This window comes from Panulirus ornatus, chromosome 35, assembly GCF_036320965.1.
Source record: "Panulirus ornatus isolate Po-2019 chromosome 35, ASM3632096v1, whole genome shotgun sequence".
In the NCBI taxonomy this organism is placed as follows: Eukaryota; Metazoa; Arthropoda; class Malacostraca; order Decapoda; family Palinuridae; genus Panulirus; species Panulirus ornatus.
The window spans coordinates 21,624,502-21,646,885 of NC_092258.1; the positions used below are offsets into that span (position 1 = coordinate 21,624,502).

General features: G+C 41.8%; 1 protein-coding gene across 1 annotated transcript in view; it reads left to right on the forward strand.

The window, feature by feature from the left end:
• Positions 1 to 22,384, forward strand: part of LOC139760211 (uncharacterized) — a 543,167-nt gene that overhangs the window by 87,309 nt on the left and 433,474 nt on the right. The window contains exon 3 of the mRNA XM_071683146.1: positions 14,860 to 15,068. Coding sequence (XP_071539247.1) covers positions 14,860 to 15,068 — 209 coding nt within the window. The remainder of the gene's footprint in view (positions 1 to 14,859; positions 15,069 to 22,384) is intronic.

The following is a 22,384-nucleotide window of genomic DNA, read 5'->3' on the forward strand; positions in this document are numbered from 1 at the left end:
CTAATGTGGAAGGTCTTAATTATATATGGTTTGGTTGGTAAGCTGCTGGAGCAGTGAGAATTTTTTATCAAGGGTGCAAGGCATGTGTATGAGTAGGTAGAGAGGAGAGTGATTGGTTCCCAGTGAAGATCAGTTTGCAGTAGGGGTGTGATGTCACCATGGTTGTTTAATTTGTTTATGATAGGGTGGTTAGGGAGGTAAATGCAAGAGTTTTGGAAAGAGGGGCAAGTATGCAGTCTGTTGGGGATGAGAGGGCCTGGGCAGTGATTCATTTATTGTTCACTAATGATACAGCACTGATGGCTGTATCACTGTTGGCTGATTCAAGTGTAAGAAACTGCAGAAGTTGGTGACTTGAGTTTGGAAAAGTGTGTGAAAGGAGAAAGTTGAGAGTAAATGTGAATAAGAGCAAGGTTATTACATTCGTTCAGCTGGGTTGAGGAACAAATCATCCAATCATTGGTTCAGCCATTCCTGTTCTCAGGCCATTTAGACAAGGGATCAGGTATATAGGGCTTGACTAAAACCTCCTCCTTCTGGCCCCCATTTGGCTTTTATCACTGCCCAAATTCACAGCGAGCATGTTATCTGTGAGGCGAAGTATTCCTTTATTTAAAGGAAGTGCGATAACCTCTTCTTATCATCCACTGATAGGTTTTTCTGGTCTTTAGTTAAGGGCATCTCTAACAACTTCTTTCGCTCTATCTTTCCTTCACTTTGCCATTCTGATGGTACTGTAGCTGTCTCTTTCATAGCCAAAGCAACTCTCTTTGGTTCCCGTTTCTCCTCTAACTCCACCTTGGATGACTCTAACATTCCTTCACCCTCGATGATCATCTTGCTAATCCCATACCTCTTCCCATAATCTCTTTTTAGACTTTCCAAAAAATGCTTCTTTCTGTAGACACAAGCAAGACTTATGGTTCTAGTGGCATCCATCCCTCTGTACTAAAAGAGTGTCCCTCTGAAATTGCACCTGTGCTTGTTCATCTGTTGTTTCTGCTTCATCACCAAAACTTTTCCTTTTCCATGGAAACATGCATTGAAGCATCCCATCCCTATGAAGGGTGACTTTTCTAACCCCTCTAACTATCATCCTGTTGCTTTGACATGTACCATATCCTTAAAAACCTTGAAAATCACTTTCTTCTCTCTGATCACTATGGCTTCTGTAAGGTGAGATCCACAGGTGATATTCTTTCCCAACTTAATAATGTCTGATCATCATCCCTCAAAGATTTTGGGAGTCATGTATAGTTGCCCTTGACATATCTAAGGCTTTTGACAGATGTGGCATTGGGATCTCATCTCTATGAGCTCCCCTGTTTTGGCTACCCTCCCTCATTTTGCTCCTTCATATCTGGCTTTCTCTCCGGTTGATCTATCTCTGTGTTTGTTGATGGAACAGCCTCACCCCTTTTCTTTATTAACAGCAGTGTCCCTCAAGGTTCTGTCCTGTCCCTTACACTTTTTCTTCTTTTTTTTGAACAATTTCCTCTCCTCCACAAATAATCTAATGCACTCGTATGCTGACTACTCAACGCTGCATTCGTCCACATCCTTCGGTTCTGCTCTCTCTTCTCTCACTTGATCTGCATCTCATCTTGACACAGGTTCCTCAGTTAACTCAGACTTGGATAGGATATCTCATTAGTGTAGACAACATAATTTTAAGTTTAATGCCTCCAAGACCCAATTTCTAACCATCTCTCTATCAAAAACTCCCCACAACCTCTCCTTTAACGGTTCTGTATTTCCACCTCATGACTAAATGGGCATTCTTGGTAGTACTGTAGCATCCACTCTCTATTGGAAACCCCACACTACAGGATTAGCTAAGTCTGCTTCTAAGAAACTGTGTGTTCTGTTTAGATGTCGAAACTTCTCTTCTGAACAGTTGCTCTGTTTATACAAGGGACTGATTTGTCCTTGTATGGAGCACTGCTCTCACTTTTAGGGTGGATTTAGCTCTATATGCTTACTTGAAAGAGTTCAGTCGAAAGCAATTGCCTTATAAATTGTCCAAGGCTAACTTCCAAGTTCCGAACTTGACCCCCTTGCCCTACACAGCAATTTTTGTTCGCTTTCCCTCTTCTATAGCTATTACTTTTGATTTGCCCCAGATGGCTGGCTGCTTGTGAGCCCCCAGTACTTAGCAAGCTGCTGTATCACATGATTGTTGTGTGGGCATCGGCAATTCAAAGACAGGCTATTTTGATTCCTGATTCTTTCCCTACATGTCAAGGCTTTGGAACTCTCTACCTTCTCATGTATTTCCCAATAACTATGACCTGGCTCATGTTAAAAGACAGGTTTTCACTTCCTCCAAAATTCATAAATAATTTCCCTTGTCTTTTCTTGTACAAAGGCAAAGGGGATAAGAGTGAGTGCTCAAATTACAGAGGTATAGGTTTGTTGAGTATTCCTGGTAAATTATATGGGAGGGTATTGATTGAGAGGGTGAAGGCATGTACAGAGCATCAGATTGGGGAAGAGCAGTGTGGTTTCAGAAGTGGTAGAGGATGTGTGGATCAGGTGTTTGCTTTGAAGAATGTATGTGAGAAATACTTAGAAAAGCAAATGGATTTGTATGTAGCATTTATGGATCTGGAGAAGGCGTATGATAGAGTTGATAGAGATGCTCTGTGGAAGGTACTAAGAATATATGGTGTAGGAGGCAAGTTATTAGAAGCAGTGAAAAGTTTATATCGAGGATGTAAGGCACGTGTACGTGTAGGAAGAGAGGAAAGTGATTGGTTCTCAGTGAACGTAGGTTTGCGGCAGGGGTGTGTGATGTCTCTAAGGTTGTTTAATTTGTTTATGGATGGGGTTGTTAGGGAGGTGAATGCAAGAGTTTTGGAAAGAGGGGCAAGTATGCAGTCTGATAGGGATGAGAGAGCTTGGGAAGTGAGTCAGTTGTTGTTTGCTGATGATACAGCGCTGGTGGCTGATTCATGTGAGAAACTACAAAAGCTGGTGACTGAGTTTGGTAAAGTGTGTGAAAGAAGAAAGTTAAGAGTAAATGTGAATAAGAGCAAGGTTATTAGGTACGGTAGGGTTGAGGGTCAAGTCAATTGGGAGGTAAGTTTGAATGGAGAAAAACTGGAGAAAGTAAAGTGTTTTAGATATCTGGGAGTGGATGTGGCAGCGGATGGAACCATGGAAGTGGAAGTGAATCATAGGGTGGGGGAGGGGGCGAAAATCCTGGGAGCCTTGAAGAATGTGTGGAAGTTGAGAACATTATCTCGGAAAGCAAAAATGGGTATGTTTGAAGGAATAGTGGTTCCAACAATGTTGTATGGTTGTGAGGCGTGGGCTATGGATAGAGTTGTGCGCTGGAGGGTGGATGTGCTGGAAATGAGATGTTTGAGGACAATATGTGGTGTGAGGTGGTTTGATCGAGTAAGTAATGTAAGGGTAAGAGAGATGTGTGGAAATAAAAAGAGCGTGGTTGAGAGCAGAAGAGGGTGTTTTGAAATGGTTTGGGCACATGGAGAGAATGAGTGAGGAAAGATTGACCAAGAGGATATATGCGTCAGAGGTGGAGGGAACGAAGAGAAGTGGGAGACCAATTTGGAGGTGGAAAGATGGAGTGAAAAAGATTTTGAGTGATCGGGGCCTGAACATGCAGGAGGGTAAAAGGCGTGCAAGGAATAGAGTGAATTGGATCGATGTGGTATACCGGGGTCAACGTGCTGTCAGTGGAGTGAATCAGGGCATGTGAAGCGTCTGGGGTAAACCATGGAAAGTTGTGTGGGGCCTGGATGTGGAAAGGGAGCTGTGGTTTAGGGCATTATTGCATGACAGCTAGAGACTGAGTGTGAACGAATGTGGCCTTTGTTGTCATTTTTCTAGCGCTACCTCGCGCACATGAGGGAGGAGGCGGATGGTATTCCATGTGTGGCGAGGTGGCGATGGGAATGAATAAAGGCAGACAGTATGAATTATGTACATGTGTATATATGTATGTGTCTGTGTGTGTATATATATGTGTACATTGAGATGTATAGGTATGTATATTTGCATGTGTGGACATGTATGTATATACATGTGTATGGGGGTGGGTTTGGCCATTTCTTTCGTCTGTTTCCTTGCGCTACCTCGCAAACGTGGGAGACAGCGACAAAGCAAAATAAATAGATAAATGATAGCATATATGTACACGTAAGTACATGTTGATATGTATATGTATATGTATGTGTATAGGCGTTTATGTATATATATGTGTATATGCGTCGTATGGGTCATTCTTAATCTGTTTCCTGGTACTGTCTCGCTGATGTGGGAAACAGCAGTCAGGAATATTAAAGAAAAAGATAAATGTATTTACATGTTGATATCATGATTACATTAGTCCATGATATTTATGAAGGTGAAATCACAATTTGGTAGGAGTTCAGATAGCTTTACCTTTAGGCAGTTTTTTTTTTTTTTTTATACCTCGTCGCTGTCTCCCGCGGTTGCGAGGTAGCGCAAGGAAACAGACGAAAGAAATGGCCCAACCCCCCCCATACACATGTACATACACACGTCCACACACGCAAATATACATACCTACACAGCTTTCCATGGTTTACCCCGGAAGCTTCACATGCCTTGATTCAATCCACTGACAGCACGTCAACCCCTGTATACCACATCGCTCCAATTCACTCTATTCCTTGCCCTCCTTTCACCCTCCTGCATGTTCAGGCCCCGATCACACAAAATCCTTTTCACTCCATCTTTCCACCTCCAATTTGGTCTCCCTCTTCTCCTCGTTCCCTCCACCTCCGACACATATATCCTCTTGGTCAATCTTTCCTCACTCATTCTCTCCATGTGCCCAAACCATTTCAAAACACCCTCTTCTGCTCTCTCAACCACGCTCTTTTTATTTCCACACATCTCTCTTACCCTTACGTTACTTACTCGATCAAACCACCTCACACATTGTCCTCAAACATCTCATTTCCAGCACATCCATCCTCCTGCGCACAACTCTATCCATAGCCCACGCCTCGCAACCATACAACATTGTTGGAACCACTATTCCTTCAAACATACCCATTTTTGCTTTCCGAGATAATGTTCTCGACTTCCACACATTTTTCAAGGCTCCCAAAATTTTCGCCCCCTCCCCCACCCTATGATCCACTTCCGCTTCCATGGTTCCATCCGCTGACAGATCCACTCCCAGATATCTAAAACACTTCACTTCCTCCAGTTTTTCTCCATTTAAACTCACCTCCCAATTGACTTGACCCTCAACCCTACTGTACCTAATAACCTTGCTCTTATTCACATTTACTCTTAACTTTCTTCTTCCACACACTTTACCAAACTCCGTAGCTTCTGCAGTTTCTCACATGAATCAGCCACCAGCGCTGTATCATCAGCGAACAACAACTGACTCACTTCCCAAGCTCTCTCATCCCCAACAGACTTCATACTTGCCCCTCTTTCCAAGACTCTTGCATTTACCTCCCTAACAACCCCATCCATAAACAAATTAAACAACCATGGAGACATCACACACCCCTGCCGCAAACCTACATTCACTGAGAACCAATCACTTTCCTCTCTTCCTACACGTACACATGCCTTACATCCTCGATAAAAACTTTTCACTGCTTCTAACAACTTGCCTCCCACACCATATATTCTTAATACCTTCCACAGAGCATCTCTATCAACTCTATCATATGCCTTCTCCAGATCCATAAATGCTACATACAAATCCATTTGCTTTTCTAAGTATTTCTCACATACATTCTTCAAAGCAAACACCTGATCCACACATCCTCTACCACTTCTGAAACCGCACTGCTCTTCCCCAATCTGATGCTCTGTACCTGCCTTCACCCTCTCAATCAATACCCTCCCATATAATTTACCAGGAATACTCAACAAACTTATACCTCTGTAATTTGAGCACTCACTCTTATCCCCTTTGCCTTTGTACAATGGCACTATGCATGCATTCCGCCAATCCTCAGGCACCTCACCATGAGTCATACATACATTAAATAACCTTACCAACCAGTCAACAATACAGTCACCCCCTTTTTTAATAAATTCCACTGCAATACCATCCAAACCTGCTGCCTTGCCGGCTTTCATCTTCCGCAAAGCTTTTACTACCTCTTCTCTGTTTACCAAATCATTTTCCCTAACCCTCTCACTTTGCACACCACCTCGACCCAAACACCCTATATCTGCCACTCTGTCATCAGACACATTCAACAAACTTTCAAAATACTCATTCCATCTCCTTCTCACATCACCATTACTTGTTATCACCTCCCCATTTACGCTCTTCACTGAAGTTCCCATTTGCTCCCTTGTCTTACGCACCCTATTTACCTCCTTCCAGAACATCTTTTTATTCTCCCTAAAAATTTACTGATAGTCTCTCACCCCAACTCTCATTTGCCCTTTTTTTCACCTCTTGCACCTTTCTCTTGACCTCCTGTCTCTTTCTTTTATACTTCTCCCACTCAATTGCATTTTTTCCCTGCAAAAATCGTCCAAATGCCTCTCTCTTCTCTTTCACTAATACTCTTACTTCTTCATCCCACCACTCACTACCCTTTCTAAACAGCCCACCTCCCACTCTTCTCATGCCACAAGCATCTTTTGCGCAATCCATCACTGATTCCCTAAATACATCCCATTCCTCCCCCACTCCCCTTACTTCCATTGTTCTCACCTTTTTCCATTCTGTACACAGTCTCTCCTGATACTTCCTCACACAGGTCTCCTTCCCAAGCTCACTTACTCTCACCACCTTCTTCACCCCAACATTCACTCTTCTTTTCTGAAAACCCATACTAATCTTCACCTAATCTTAGGCAGTTATGTTATCACAAATTGTCTGTGAACAAGTTTTACTGGAAATTCAGGAAGATATTTTATGCCTCTAGCAACAGAAATGTGGAAAAGGTTGTTAGACGTGAATGATTGGTGTTGCCCTATTCTCCTGACATAGCTAATGTAAGAGGTACTAAAAAACAGTGCTTTTTATTTTGCCTCCCAATGCAATAGTACTATCGATAAGACCTTAATTGAGAATAGGCCAAATTTTTATTTGAGCATTGGGGGTGTTTACAGTGTCAGATGTAAGGGCTGTAAAGGTGTATACATTGGCCAGACAGGTGAAACAGGAACTGAGAGATGCTTTTCGCACAGTCATTTAGTATGCAGTGAGGAGCACAGGAATGCTGTAACTAAGCATTGGCGAAAAATTATTACCCTGTAGACCTTAACAACCCCATCACATTGTACCCTTTTATGATTATGCTTCCCATTACGTCAATCAATTGGTCTTAATTGCTGATACTAAGAACTTATCCCTAGGTAACTTTAAAGCACATCCTATTATCAACCAAATCATTATGAAAGAGTTATCAAGACACAATAACATAAGAAGAATAATTGAACACACATCTAATTAGCCAGTCCAACCACCTCCACACAACCCTCCTTATCCACAAGCCATCATCCACATTCCCTGTCAGGCCAGTTTATACTTTGGCATGATGGTAAGAGGATGAATAAGCTTGTGTGTTGGTGTTGGGATTTAAAACTTTATGAATCATTTGCACCTGATGAGGCAGATTGTCTTCATGAAACATGTAGTGCAGTGTGTATTGAAAAATACATGTTAAATGAAATTATCTGAACTCCTACAGAATTGCAATTTCACCTTCATTTATATTTGTTTATATATATTCATACATAGATTTGTTCATTGAGTCAATAGGTGAAATCACAGGAAAGATGAGAATTGTGTGGAGTTTTTGATAAAGACATGGGTTGAAGCTGGTCCTTGGAGGCATTAGACTTGACTAGATTTCACCTACCCCCACTGAGATATCCTTTTTGAGTCTGAGTTTATTAAGTTGTGACAAGACGAAGTGCAAATCGAGTGAGAGAAGAAGGAGCAGAAATGAAGTATTTAGATGAATGAAGTCTTAAGTCATCACCATATGAATGCATTTGGTTATTGTGGTAGAGGAAATCATTGTTAAAGGGGAGAAAGTGTAGGAGACAGGACAGATTCCTGAGGCAGACTGCTGTTGATGGAGAAAAGGGGGAGGCTGATCTATTGACAACCACAGAGATAGCCTGAGAGAAAGCTAATTATGGAGCAAAGTGAGAGAGGGAAACCAAAAGACGGATGCTTGGAGATTAAACCCCGATGCCTCCCTGTCAAAAGCTTTGGATATATTAAGGCAACTACATAAGACTCCCCAAAATCTTTCAGGGATGATGACTAGACATAAGTAAGATAGGAGAGAATATCTCCAGTGCACCTTGCCTTGCAGGAGTCATACTGATCAGAGAGAAGATTGTAAGATTCAAGATATCTAAAGATATGGAAGTTGAGGAAGAATTCAGAGTCTTTGGAAATAGTGAATATCAAAACAATAGGACGATAGTTAGAGGGATCTGAATGATCACCCTTTTTTAGGGATGGGATGTCTCATCACATGCTTCCAAGAAGAAGGAAAAGTATTGGTTTATAAACAGAAATGAAACAGATGAGCAAACACAGGTGCAGGTTCAGAGGCACACTCTTTCAGTACACAGGAATGGTTGCCATCAGGACCATAATCCTTGCTTGTGTCCACAGAAAGAAACGCTTTTCGGACAGTCCGAAAAGAGATTATGGGAAGTGGCATAGGATTGATAAGAAGAGTATCAGAAGGTGAAGGAGTGTTAGAGTCATCCAAGGTCGAATTAGAGGAGAACCGCGAACCAGAGTTGCTTTGTCTACTGTAGAGACAACTATAGTGTTGTCAAAATGGAAAAGTGAGGGAAAGGTAGAGCAACAGAGGTTGTTAGAGATGCCTTTAGCTAAAGACCAGAAAGACCTATCAGTGGATGACAGTGAGAGGTTATCTTACTTCCTTTGAATAAAGGAACTTGCCTGATGGGTAATGTACTTGCACTGATTACAGACAGTGATAAAAGCTGAATGGGAACCAGAGGAAGGAGAGTTTTTCCATGCCTGCTGCACTTGATCCCTTCCCTGAATGGCCTCAGAACAGGAATGGTTGAACAATGGACTGGAAAAAGAGATTATCTTGGAGGGAAAGGGGATAGATTCTTCCATTCCCACAAAAGTAACCTCCCTGAACGCTACACCACTGAGGTCTATATTTATGTTCTTTGTTAAACCAGGTATTCCCAGTCACCTTTCTTTTTTCAGCACACAACTCCTAATCCTATTCACCATTTTCATTTATGACATTGTGTACCCCATGCCACCTAATTAAACCCTGAACTGCCATGATACCTACTCCAGTATTTAAATAATATTGATACTCAGTCCCTTGCATCAAAACTGCTGATGCGCTCACTCAGATGTTCACATAACACTAACTTCTTTTCCTTTATTTTGTTTCCTGGTTCATGTGCTCTAATGATCATCTAGCTCTCTAATTCCACTTTCATATTAGGAAGAGAGGAAAGTGATTGGTTCTCAGTGAATGTAGGTTTGCGGCAGGGGTGTGTGATGTCTCCATGGTTGTTTGATTTGTTAATGGATGGGGTTGTTAGGGAGGTGAATGCAAGAGATTTGGAAAGAGGGGCAAGTATGAAGTCTGTTGTGGATGAGGGAGCTTGGGAAGTGAGTCAGTTGTTGTTCGCTGATGATACAGCGCTGGTGGCTGATTCATGTGAGAAACTGCAGAAGCTGGTGACTGAGTTTGGTAAAGTGTGTGAAAGAAGAAAGTTAAGAGTAAATGTGAATAAGAGCAAGGTTATTAGGTACAGTAGGGTTGAGGGTCAAGTCAATTGGGAGGTAAGTTTGAATGGAGAAAAACTGGAGGAAGTAAAATGTTTTAGATATCTGGGAGTGGATGTGGCAGCGGATGGAACCATGAAAGCGGAAGTGAATCATAGGGTGGGGGAGGGGGCGAAAATCCTGGGAGCCTTGAAGAATGTGTGGAAGTCGAGAACATTATCTCGGAAAGCAAAAATGGGTATGTTTGAAGGAATAGTGGTTCCAACAATGTTGTATGGTTGCGAGGCGTGGGCTATGGATAGAGTTGTGTGCAGGAGGATGGATGTGCTGGAAATGAGATGTTTGAGGACAATATGTGGTGTGAGGTGGTTTGATCGAGTAAGTAATGTAAGGGTAAGAGAGATGTGTGGAAATAAAAAGAGCGTGGTTGAGAGAGCAGAAGAGGGTGTTTTGAAATGGTTTGGGCACATGGAGAGAATGAGTGAGGAAAGATTGACCAAGAGGATATATGTGTCGGAGGTGGAGGGAATGAGGAGAAGTAGGAGACCAAATTGGAGGTGGAAAGATGGAGTGAAAAAGATTTTGTGTGATCGGGGCCTGAACATGCAGGAGGGTGAAAGGAGGGCAAGGAATAGAGTGAATTGGATCGATGTGGTATATCGGGGTTGACGTGCTGTCAGTGGATTGAATCAGGGCATGTGAAGCGTCTGGGGTAAACCATGGAAAGTTGTGTGGGGCCTGGATGTGGAAAGGGAGCTGTGGTTTCGGGCATTATTGCATGACAGCCAGAGACTGAGTGTGAACAAATGGGGCCTTTGTTGTCTTTTCCTAGTGCTACCTCGCACACATGAGGGGGGAGGGGGATGGTATTCCATGTGTGGTGAGGTGGCGATGGGAATGAATAAAGGCAGACAGTGTGAATTGTGTGCATGGGTATATATGTATGTGTCTGTGTGTGTATATATATGTGTACATTGAGATGTATAGGTATGTATATTTGCGTGTGTGGACGTGTATGGATATACATAGTGTATGGGGGTGGGTTGGGCCATTTCTTTCGTCTGTTTCCTTGCGCTACTTCGCAAACGCGGGAGACAGCGACAAAGCAAAATAGATTAATAAATGAATAAATATTTACCCTCAGTAGTTTTGGGCTCACTTGTTTACATACTTTTGCACATTTCCACAGCTCCCTCCTTCAGCAGCAGAGCTACCCTTTCCATAGATCTTGCCCTCATACTAACTCCTGACTGAACCCTTAAGACATCCCTTAATCATTTTTCCTCCTTCTCCTTTAGTTTTGTTTCACTCAGAGCTAGAACATCCAGGTATCTTTCCTCAAACATACCATCTATCTTTTTCTTTGTATCTTGATTGCCTCCACATACACATTCATACTTCCCAACCTGAACATTTGAGAAGGATGAACACTCCTTCCTTGGCTCCATTTTCTGTTCCAATGTTTAGAAATTAAGATACAAGAAGGAGTGAGTTTCCAGCCCCCACACTTCCACCTTTTTTGTCTTTTTGTACAACACACAGGTTATAAATGCATAGCATTCCTTTTCTCATGTTCCCTCCCCCCCCTTTTTTTTTTTTACAGATATGCATTTTGTTGAGAATTACTAAAGGAGTAGCAGTCTTTTGAATAAGAAGCTTTAGTGACCATGATAAACTTAGTAGCCAGCCATACAAATGTCAAAATGTTCGTGAGGTTGCTGAAAACAAGTTTACAAAACCTGGTGCTTCTATCTATCTTTTTAAATTTCCTATTCCTGTTCCCACCAGGAATTCCCTCAGAGGGGTGGCCATGGCAAAAGAGTTTCTATAAATGGTGAACTCCAGTGCTGCGTCTTAGCCTTTAGTGCCTCACCCTGAACAGGCTACTGTCATTTGGCAGTTCTAACACAGTGTGTCCAGAGGTTCCAACCAAATGTTTCTACTGACTACTATTACCTAATGTGTCTGCCTAATGTTCCAACCTACTATTTCTGCGTAATGCTCCCATCTAAGTTCCTACCTACTACTTTTACCTAATGTTTCTACATGATGCTCTCACTTAATGTTCCTACCTACTACAACTATCTATTGCTCATATCATTTTGCCAAAAGAAGTGGCTAGTGTATGGTGCTTAATGTAGGAAAATCTAAAGTTATGAAGAATGAATTGTGTGAGTGTTGTGTGTGACAAGAAGATTGTATGTTTGTGGACAGAATGCTGAAAGTCCACATTTGAATGAAGCAGGAAGAAGAAAGACAGTTAACTGTGTCAGAGGAATGCAACTTGACACCCTGTAAGGTGCTGGCTCACCATGCATGTGCCGCTAGCCCTCCGATTCTGAGGCACATATTGCTGGTAATATACTGATCTGGTCAGTGGCTACCTACCAACTATTACTTGCTACTCCTGCTTTTATGGTGATTTTATTGAGATTGATAAATGATTTATCATAAAATGACTTAAAAGTTAAAGGTTATGGTCATGGTCAAGTGTGTTCATACCCCTGCTTGTCTGGGCTATAACTTTCATAATCATGGAGATATCTTTATAAGACTTAGAGCACAATAAATATTGGTCTTATGATGATGAATGAATACATGTGAAAATTAGGTAACAATTACCTTGCACTCTAAGATCAAGGTCTAATATATTCAAAAACCTCATCTTTGAAATAATTCATTTCTTTCCTTAGTAAGTGAATCTCGTGTACAACTAATGATTACATGAGTTGCAAGGGGTCAGTTTTGTCTCACCCTCTGCTTTTTTTTTTTTTTTCATGTATTCTCTACAACCATTTCCCCTTGGAGCAAGCTAGCCATCACACCAATATGGTTACCAGGATAACAGTGCCTTTATCTCTTGCCCCTTCATGGTTTGGTACTCTTTTTTTTTGTCAGAATACATTGACCTCTTGTAGATATATTATTTTTTCTTGCTGATAGAATAAACCTTTTGAATTGTTATCATTGTCTTTTAGTCAGTGTGATGGCATCTATTTTTCTTGTTCACTTATTTCCTTTTCTTTTGGTTGGGGGGGAGCATTTTTTTTTCTCTTGTGGTAGAGTCTTTAGTGTAAGAGTCTCAGGAAGGGGAGTTATGCAGAGGTAGGAACCAGAACAGTGACATGTTTTTGATGACATTGATTCACACCCTGGGAGGTGAATGCAAGAGTTTTGGAAAGAGGGGCAAGTATGAAGTCTGTTGGGGATGAGAGAGCTTGGGAAGTGAGTCAGTTGTTGTTCGCTGATGATACAGCGCTGGTGGCTGATTCATGTGAGAAACTGCAGAAGCTGGTGACTGAGTTTGGTAAAGTGTGTGAAAGAAGAAAGTTAAGAGTAAATGTGAATAAGAGCAAGGTTATTAGGTACAGTAGGGTTGAGGGTCAAGTCAATTGGGAGGTGAGTTTGAATGGAAAAAAACTGGAGGAAGTGAAGTGTTTTAGATATCTGGGAGTGGATCTGGCAGCGGATGGAACCATGGAAGCGGAAGTGGATCATAGGGTGGGGGAAGGGGCGAAAATTCTGGGAGCCTTGAAGAATGTGTGGAAGTCGAGAACATTATCTCGGAAAGCAAAAATGGGTATGTTTGAAGGAATAGTGGTTCCAACAATGTTGTATTATTGCGAGACGTGGGCTATGGATAGAGTTGTGCGCAGGAGGATGGATGTGCTGGAAATGAGATGTTTGAGGACAATATGTGGTGTGAGGTGGTTTGATCGAGTAAGTAACTTAAGGGTAAGAGAGATGTGTGGAAATAAAAAGAGCGTGGTTGAGAGAGCAGAAGAGGGTGTTTTGAAATGGTTCGGGCACATGGAGAGAATGAGTGAGGAAAGATTGACCAAGAGAATATATGTGTCGGAGGTGGAGGGAACAAGGAGAAGAGGGAGACCAAATTGGAGGTGGAAAGATGGAGTGAAAAAGATTTTGTGTGATCGGGGCCTGAACATGCAGGAGGGTGAAAGGAGGGCAAGGAATAGAGTGAATTGGAGCGATGTGGTATACCGGGGTTGACGTGCTGTCAGTGGATTGAATCAAGGCATGTGAAGCGTCTGGGGTAAACCATGGAAAGCTGTGTACGTATGTATATTTGCGTGTGTGGACGTGTGTATATACATGTGTATGGGGGTGGGTTGCGCCATTTCTTTTGTCTGTTTCCTTGCGCTACCTCGCAAACGCGGGAGACAGCGAAAAAAAAAAAAAAAACCTAGGAGAAAGTGGAAGTGGTTACTACCATACATATTTCAGTTTCCCTTATTTTTACATGAATTCATTAGTCCCCTTGACAAACAATTCATTTGCTCCACCATAAACTGTATATCACTTACTTGGTCATTCACTTTGTCTAAGCAAACAGCATAAAGCTGCAACCCACCCAAAACAAAGCTCTGATTGTAATCATTAGCTCCCAAGCACCCACATGTACACAATGAAACAAAAATACTTTCAGTACGATCTCACTTCATTGTGCTCATCACTCATTTCTTTGTAGTAATGCTAGATCTCTTGTACCCAAACTACACCATAACCAGCAACAAAGTCCCAGGTAGACCAAAAAACCTATCCTTGCTCCACTGTGCAGCAACTTATGCTCAAAGATTTTTCCCTTCCTCAGAAGATAAATCAACAAAACCAGCACAAAAGAACCACACCAATCCATTCTTAATCTCCACTCAGCCAGATGAACACACATCAGAAACTGCACTACCCAGATATATATATGAATACCCTTTTTCATCTGCACTGTGGACACAGCCCATTTCCCCAATTACAGACACCAGGTCACCATACAACAAAACCCCTTATGCCAAAAGTGCAAAGTCAATGCTGAAGACACTGCACTCTCCCTACTCAGTTATCCTACATTACCTCACACAGATGTACTCTCACCATCATATTTCTTGACCTGTAATCCCACCAGATGGATGTGCTCATCTTTTTGAGTGGTATAGGAGCCCCTCAGAGGGTAATTCTGGAGTATGAAAGTAAGATATCTGATTTAGGGACCTTTGTGGATACACCCATTCAGCCATACTTTGTTGTAGGATCAGATATAGATTTCAATGTGAGCCATATGCCTTTGTTGTGGTTTCCATATATTGATTAACATTTTGCTCTCTTATTTACAGATCCTAAAGAATCCAAAACTTTTGATAACATAATAGGAGAACTGGACAAGTTGGAATCTCCTCTTAACACTGCTTGGAGTACAGTGAAAACCTTATACACAGTTAAGAATAATGAAATGAATACAAATGCCTATCTTAACATCCATGAAAGAGCACGAAAAGCTCGAGTGCACAAGTTTCAGAGTCTTCCAATCTATGAAGCATGCAAGGTAATATTAATCTTAGTTTTGGAATGTGATTGTTTATTTATATACAGTATTATGATTCTTGACAGTTCCATTCATGTATATGTAGGGCATAAATCTTTGCTTGATAACCTAGTCCAAGTCATATATATTTGTTGGGTGCCTTAAGGGAATAGACCTTTGCTTGATGAACCTAGCATATCCCTATATTAATTTTTTTGGACAGAAATTAAAACATTCAACGTTAGGTAAATTAATCTTCTGTTTCTTTGCCAGATCAAGTTGTTTAGTATACCTTATACAGTGAAATATTTGTAATCAGGCAATCTGTATTTTGGAAACTCCCATGGTTCAGAAAAAAGATTCTATCTATTCCTGCAAAATTTCTATGGTTCGGAAAATTGTCACATCTGCCACATTTGTTTACACTCAGTCTCTAGCTGTCATGTGTAATGCACTGAAACCACAGCTCCCTTTCCACATCCAGGCCCCACAGACCTTTCCATGGTTTACCCCACACACTTCACATGCCCTTGTTCAATCCATTGATAGCATGTCGAACCCAGTATACCACATCATTCCAATTCACTCTATTCCTTGCACGCCTTTCACCCTCCTGTATGTTCAGGCCCCAATCGCTCAAAATCTTTTTTAATCCATCCTTCCATCTCCAGTTTGGTCTCCTGCTTCTCCTTCTTTCCACCACCTCTGGCTTATATATCCTCTTTGTCAATCTTTCCTCACTCTTTCTCTCCATGTATCCAAACCATTTCAACACACCCTCTTATGCTCTCTTAACCACACTCTTTTTATTACCACACATCTCTCTTACTCTTTCATTACTTACTTGGTCAAACAACCTCACATAACATATTGTCCTCAAGCATTTCATTTCCAGCACATCCACCCTCCTCTGCACAACCCTATCTATAGCCCATGCCTCACAACCATATAACATTGTTGGAACCACTATTCCTTCAGACATACCCATTTTTACTCTCCAAGATAATGTCCTAGCCTTCCAACATTCTCCAATGCTCCCAGAACCTTTGCCCCCACCACAACCCTGTGTCTCACTTCCGCTTCCATGGTTCCATCCGCTGCCAAAGCCACTCACAGATATCTAAAACACTTCACTTCCTCCAGTTTTTTTCCATTCAAACTTACATCCCAATAACTTGTCTCTCAACCCAACTGAATCTGATAACCTTGCTGTTATTCACTTTTACTCTCAACTTTCTTCTTTTACTTACTTTACCAAACTCAGTCACCAACTTCTGAGTTTCTCACTTGAATCAGCCATCATTGCTGTATCATCAGCGAACAACAGCTGAGTCACTTCCCAAGCCCTCTCATCCAGAACAGACTGTATGTATGCATTGAAATGTATATGTATCTTTATGTACATGTATAGGGGTTTATGTAAAATGCGTATGTGGGTGGTTGGGCCATTCTTTGTCTGTTTCCTTGCACTACCTCGCTGACGCAGAAAATTCATTTAGTAATTATATGTATCTATAAGAACTGGTGATTGTGAAAACCTGGTTTAAAAAGAAATATACATAAGTGTACGTATTGAATTGGAGAGATGGCCAGAGAGCATTATTGGATTATGTGTTGATTGATAGGTGCATGAAAGAAAGACTTTTGGATGTGAATGTGGTGAAAGGGGACAACTGGAGGGATGTCTGATAATTATCTTGTGGAGTCAAAGGTGAAGATTTGTAGAGGTTTACAGAAAAAAGAGAGAATGTTGGGGTGAAGAGAGTGATCAGAGTAAGTGAGATTGGAAAGGAGACTTGTGTGAGGAAGTACCAGGAGATTGAGTGCAGAATAGAAAAAGGTGAGAGCAAAGGACGTAAGGGGAGTGGGGTAGGAATGGGATGTATTTAGAGAAGCAGTGATGGCTTGTGCAAAAGATGCCTATCGCACGAGAAAGTTGGGAGAAGGGCAGATTAGAAATGGTAGTGAGTGATGGGATGAAGAAGTAAGATTGTTAGTGAAAGAGAAGAGAATGGCACTTGGACGATTTTTGCAGGGAAATAGTACAAATAACTGCGAGATGTATAAAAGAAAGAGGCAGGAGTTTAAGAGAAAGGTGCAAGAGGTGAAAAAGAGGGCAAATGAGAGTTGGGGTGAGAGAGTATCATTAAATTTTAGGGAGAATAAAAATATGTTAAAAACTAATGGATTTGTATGTAGCATTAATGGATCTGGAGAAGGCATATGATAAGGTTGATAGAGATGCTCTGTGGAAGGTATTAATAGCATATGGTGTGGGAGGTAAGTTGCAAGAAGCAGTGAAAAGTTTTTTTGAGAATGTAAGGCATGTGTACGATTAGGAAAAGAGGAAAGTGATTGGTTCTCAGTGAATGTTGGTTTGCGGCAGGGGGCGTCATGTCTCCATGGTTGTTTAATTTGTTTATGGATGGGGTTGTTAGGGAGGTGAATGCAAGAGTTTTACAGAGAGGGGTAAATGTGCAGTCTGTTGTGGATGAGAAGGTTTAGGAAGTGAGTCAATTGTTTTTCGCTGATGATGCAGTGCTGTTGGCTGATTGAGGTGAGAAACTGCAGAAGCTGGTGACTGAGTTTGATAAACTGTGTGAAAGAAGAAAGCTGAGAGTAAATGTGAATAGAGCAAGGTTATTAGGTTCAGTAGGGTTGAGGGACAAGTTAGTTTGGAGATAAGTTTGAATGGAGAAAAGCTGGAGGAAGTGAAGTGTTTTAGATATCTGGGAGTGGATTTTAGCAGCAGATGGAACCATGGAAGCGGAAGTGAGTCACAGGATGGTGAAGGGAGCAAAGGTTCTGGGAGCGTTGAAGAATGTGTGGAATATGAGAATGTTATCTTGGAGAGCAAAAATGGGTATGTTTGAAGGAATAGTGGTTCCAACAATGTTATATGGTTGCGAGACATGGGCTATAGATAGGGTTGTGCGGATGGAGGTGGATGTGTTGGAAATGAGATGTTTGAGGACAATATGTGGTATGAGGTGGTTTGATTGGGTAAGTGATGAAAGAATAAGAGAGATATGTGGTAATAAAAAGAGTGTGGTTGAGAGAGCAGAAGAGGGTATATTGAAATGATTTGGTCACTTGGAGACAATGAGTGAGGAAAAATTGACAAAGAGGTTATATGTATCAGAGGTGGAGGAAACAAGGAGAAGTAGGAGACCAAATTGGAGATGGAAGGATGGAGCGAAAAAGATTTTGAGTGATCAGGACCTGAACATATAGGAGGGTTAAATGTGTGCAAGAAATAGAGTGAATTGGAAAGATGTGGTATACTGGGATTGAGGTCTTGTCAGTGGATTGAACCAGGGCCTGTGAAGCATTTGGGGTAAACCATGGAAAGTTTTGTGGGGCTTAGATGTGGAAGGGAGCTTTGGTTTTGGTGCATTACACATGAAAGCTAGAGACTGAGTGTGAATGAATGTGGCCTTTGTTATCTTTTCCTGGCGCTACCTCGCGCACGCGTGGGGGAACGGGGGTGCCATTTCATGTGTGGCGGGGTGGCAACAGGAATGTGTGAAGTTACTAAGTATGAATATGCACATGTGTCTATATGTATATGTCTGTGTATGTATATGTATGTATACGTTGAAATGTGTATGTATGTATATGTGCGTGTGTGGGCGTATATGTATATACATGTGTAAGTGGGTGGGTTAAGCCATTGCTTTGTCTGTTTCCATGCTCTACCTCGCTAACACGGGAGACAGTGACAAAGGATAATGACTAAATATAGATAAAAGGATGTTTTGGAAGGAGGTAAATAAAGTGCATAAGACAAGAGAACAAATGGGAACATCGGAGAAGGGGCAAATGAGGAGGTAATAACAAGTAGTGGTGAAGTGAGGAGATGGTGTGGGTATTTTAAAGGTTTGTTGAATGTGTTTGATGAGAGAGTGGCAGATATAGGGTGTTTTGGTTGAGGTGGTGTGCAAAGTGAAAGGGTCTGGGAGAATGGTTTGGTAAGCAGAGAAGAGGTAGTGAAAGCTTTGTGTAAAGTGAAAGCTGGCAATGCAGCAGGTTTGGATGGTATTGCAGTGGAATTTATTAGAAAAGGTGGTGACTGTGTTGTTGGTGAGGGTATTCATTGTATGTATGGTTCACGGTGAAGTGCCGTAGGATTTAGCGGAATGGATGCATAGTGCCATTGTTCAAAAGGCAAAGGGGATGAAGGTGAGTGTTCAAATTACAGAGGTTTAAGTTTGTTGAGTATTCCTGGGAAATTATATGGGAGGGTATTGAGAGGGTGAAGGTATGTGCGTAGCATCAGACTGGGGAAGAGCAGTGTGGTTTCAGAGTGCTAGAGGATGTGTGGATCAGGTGTTTGCTTTGAAGAATGTATGTGAGAAATACTTAGAAAAAAAAGGGATTTGTATGTAGCATTTATGGATCTGGAGAGGGCATGTGATAAGAGTTGATAGAGGTGCTCTGTGGAAGGTATTAAGATTATATGGTGTGGGAGGTAAGTTGCGAGGATATTCAGTGTATGTATGGTTCATGCTGAAGTGCCTGAGGATTTGGTGGAATGGATACATAGTTCCATTGTACATAGGCAAAGGGGATATAGGTGAGTGTTCAAATTACAGAGGTATAAGTTTGTTGAGTATTCCTGGGAAATTATATGGGAGGGTATTGATTGGGAGCGGGGGGCCAGAAATCCTCCCCTCCTTGTATTTTTAACTTTCTAAAAATAATGGGAAACAGGAGTCACGCGGAGAGTGCTCATCCTCCTCGTAGACTCAGGTTGGGGTTTCTAAATGTGTGTGGATGTAACCAAGATGTGAAAAAAGGAGAGATAGGTAGTATGTTTGAGGAAAGGAACCTGGATGTTTTGGCTCTGAGTGAAACGAAGCTCAAGGGTAAAGGGGAAGAGTGGTTTGGGAATGTCTTGGGAGTAAAGTCAGGGGTTAGTGAGAGGACAAGAGCAAGGGAAGGAGTAGCAGTACTCCTGAAACAGGAGTTGTGGGAGTATGTGATAGAATGTAATAAAGTAAATTCTCGATTAATATGGATAAAACTGAAAGTTGATGGAGAGAGATGGGTGATTATTGGTGCATATGCACCTGGGCATGAGAAGAAAGATCATGAGAGGCAAGTGTTTTGGGAGCAGCTGAATGAGTGTGTTAGTGGTTTTGATGCACAAGACCGGGTTATAGTGATGGGTGATTTGAATGCAAAGGTGAGTAATGTGGCAGTTGAGGGAATAATTGGTATGCATGGGGTGTTCAGTGTTGTAAATGGAAATGGTGAAGAGCTTGTAGATTTATGTGCTGAAAAAGGACTGGTGATTGGGAATACCTGGTTTAAAAAGCGAGATATACATAAGTATACATATGTAAGTAGGAGAGATGGCCAGAGAGCGTTATTGGATTATGTGTTAATTGACAGGCGCGCAAAAGAGAGACTTTTGGATGTAAATGTGCTGAGAGGTGCAACTGGAGGGATGTCTGATCATTATCTTGTGGAGGCGAAGGTGAAGATTTGTATAGGTTTTCAGAAAAGAAGAGAGAATGTTGGGGGGAAGAGGGTGGTGAGAGTAAGTGAGCTTGGGAAGGAGACTTGTGTGAGGAAGTACCAGGAGAGACTGAGTACAGAATGGAAAAAGGTGAGAACAATGGAAGTAAGGGGAGTGGGGGAGGAATGGGATGTATTTAGGGAATCAGTGATGGCTTGCGCAAAAGATGCTTGTGGAATGAGAAGCGTGGGAGGTGGGTTGATTAGAAAGGGTAGTGAGTGGTGGGATGAAGAAGTAAGATTATTAGTGAAAGAGAAGAGAGAGGCACTTGGACGATTTTTGCAGGGAAAAAATGCAATTGAGTGGGAGCTGTATAAAAGAAAGAGACAGGAGGTCAAGAGAAAGGTGCAAGAGGTGAAAAAGAGGGCAAATGAGAGTTGGGATGAGAGAGTATCATTAAATTTTAGGGAGAATAAAAAGATGTACTGGAAGGAGGTAAATAAAGTTCGTAAGACAAGGGAGCAAATGGGAACTTCAGTGAAGGACGCTAATGGGGAGGTGATAACAAGTAGTGTTGATGTGAGAAGGAGATGGAGTGAGTATTTTGAAGGTTTGTTGAATGTGTTTGATGATAGAGTGGTAGATATAGGGTGTCTTGGTCGAGGTGGTGTTCAAAGTGAGAAGGTTGGGGAAAATGATTTGGTAAACAGAGAAGAGGTAGTAAAAGCTTTGCGGAAGATGAAAGCCAGCAAGGCAGCAGGTTTGGATGGTATTGCAGTGGAATTTATTAAAAAAGGGGGTGACTGTATTGTTGACTGGTTGGTAAGGTTATTTAATGTATGTATGACTCATGATGAGGTGCCTGAGGATTGGCGGAATGCGTGCATAGTGCCATAGTACAAAGGCAAAGGGGATAAGAGTGAGTGCTCAAATTACAGAGGTATAAGTTTGTTGAGTATTCCTGGTAAATTATATGGGAGGGTATTGATTGAGAGGGTGAAGGCATGTACAGAGCATCAGATTGGGGAAGAGCAGTGTGGTTTCAGAAGTGTTAGAGGATGTGTGGATCAGGTGTTTGCTTTGAAGAATGTATGTGAGAAATACAAATGGATTTGTATGTAGCATTTATGGATCTGGAGAAGGCATGTGATAGAGTTGATAGAGATGCTCTGTGGAAGGTATTAAGAATATATGGTGTTGGTGGCAAGTTGTTAGAAGCAGTGAAAAGTTTTTATCGAGGATGTAAGGCATGTGTACGTGTAGGATGAGACGAAAGTGATTGGTTCTCAGTGAATGTAGGTTTGCGGCAGGGTGTGTGATGTCTCCATGGTTGTTTAATTTGTTTATGGATGGGGTTGTTAGGGAGGTAAATGCAAGAGTTTTGGAAAGAGGGGCAAGAATGAAGTCTGTTGTGGATGAGAGAGCTTGGGAAGTGAGTCAGTTGTTGTTCGCTGATGATACAGCGCTGGTGGCAGATTCATGTGAGAAACTGCAGAAGCTGGTGACTGAGTTTGGTAAAGTGTGTGAAAGAAGAAAGTTAAGAGCAAATGTAAATAAGAGCAAGGTTATTAGGTACAGTAGGGTTGAGGGTCAAGTCAATTGGGAGGTAAGTTTGAATGGAGAAAAACTGGAGGAAGTAAAGTGTTTTAGATATCTGGGAGTGGATCTGGCAGCGGATGGAACCATGGAAGCGGAAGTGAATCATAGGGTGGGGGAGGGGACGAAAATCGTGGGAGCCTTGAAGAATGTGTGGAAGTCGAGAACATTATCTCGGAAAGCAAAAATGGGTATGTTTGAAGGAATAGTGGTTCCAACAATGTTGTATGGTTGCGAGGCGTGGGCTATGGATAGAGTTGTGCGCAGGAGGGTGGAT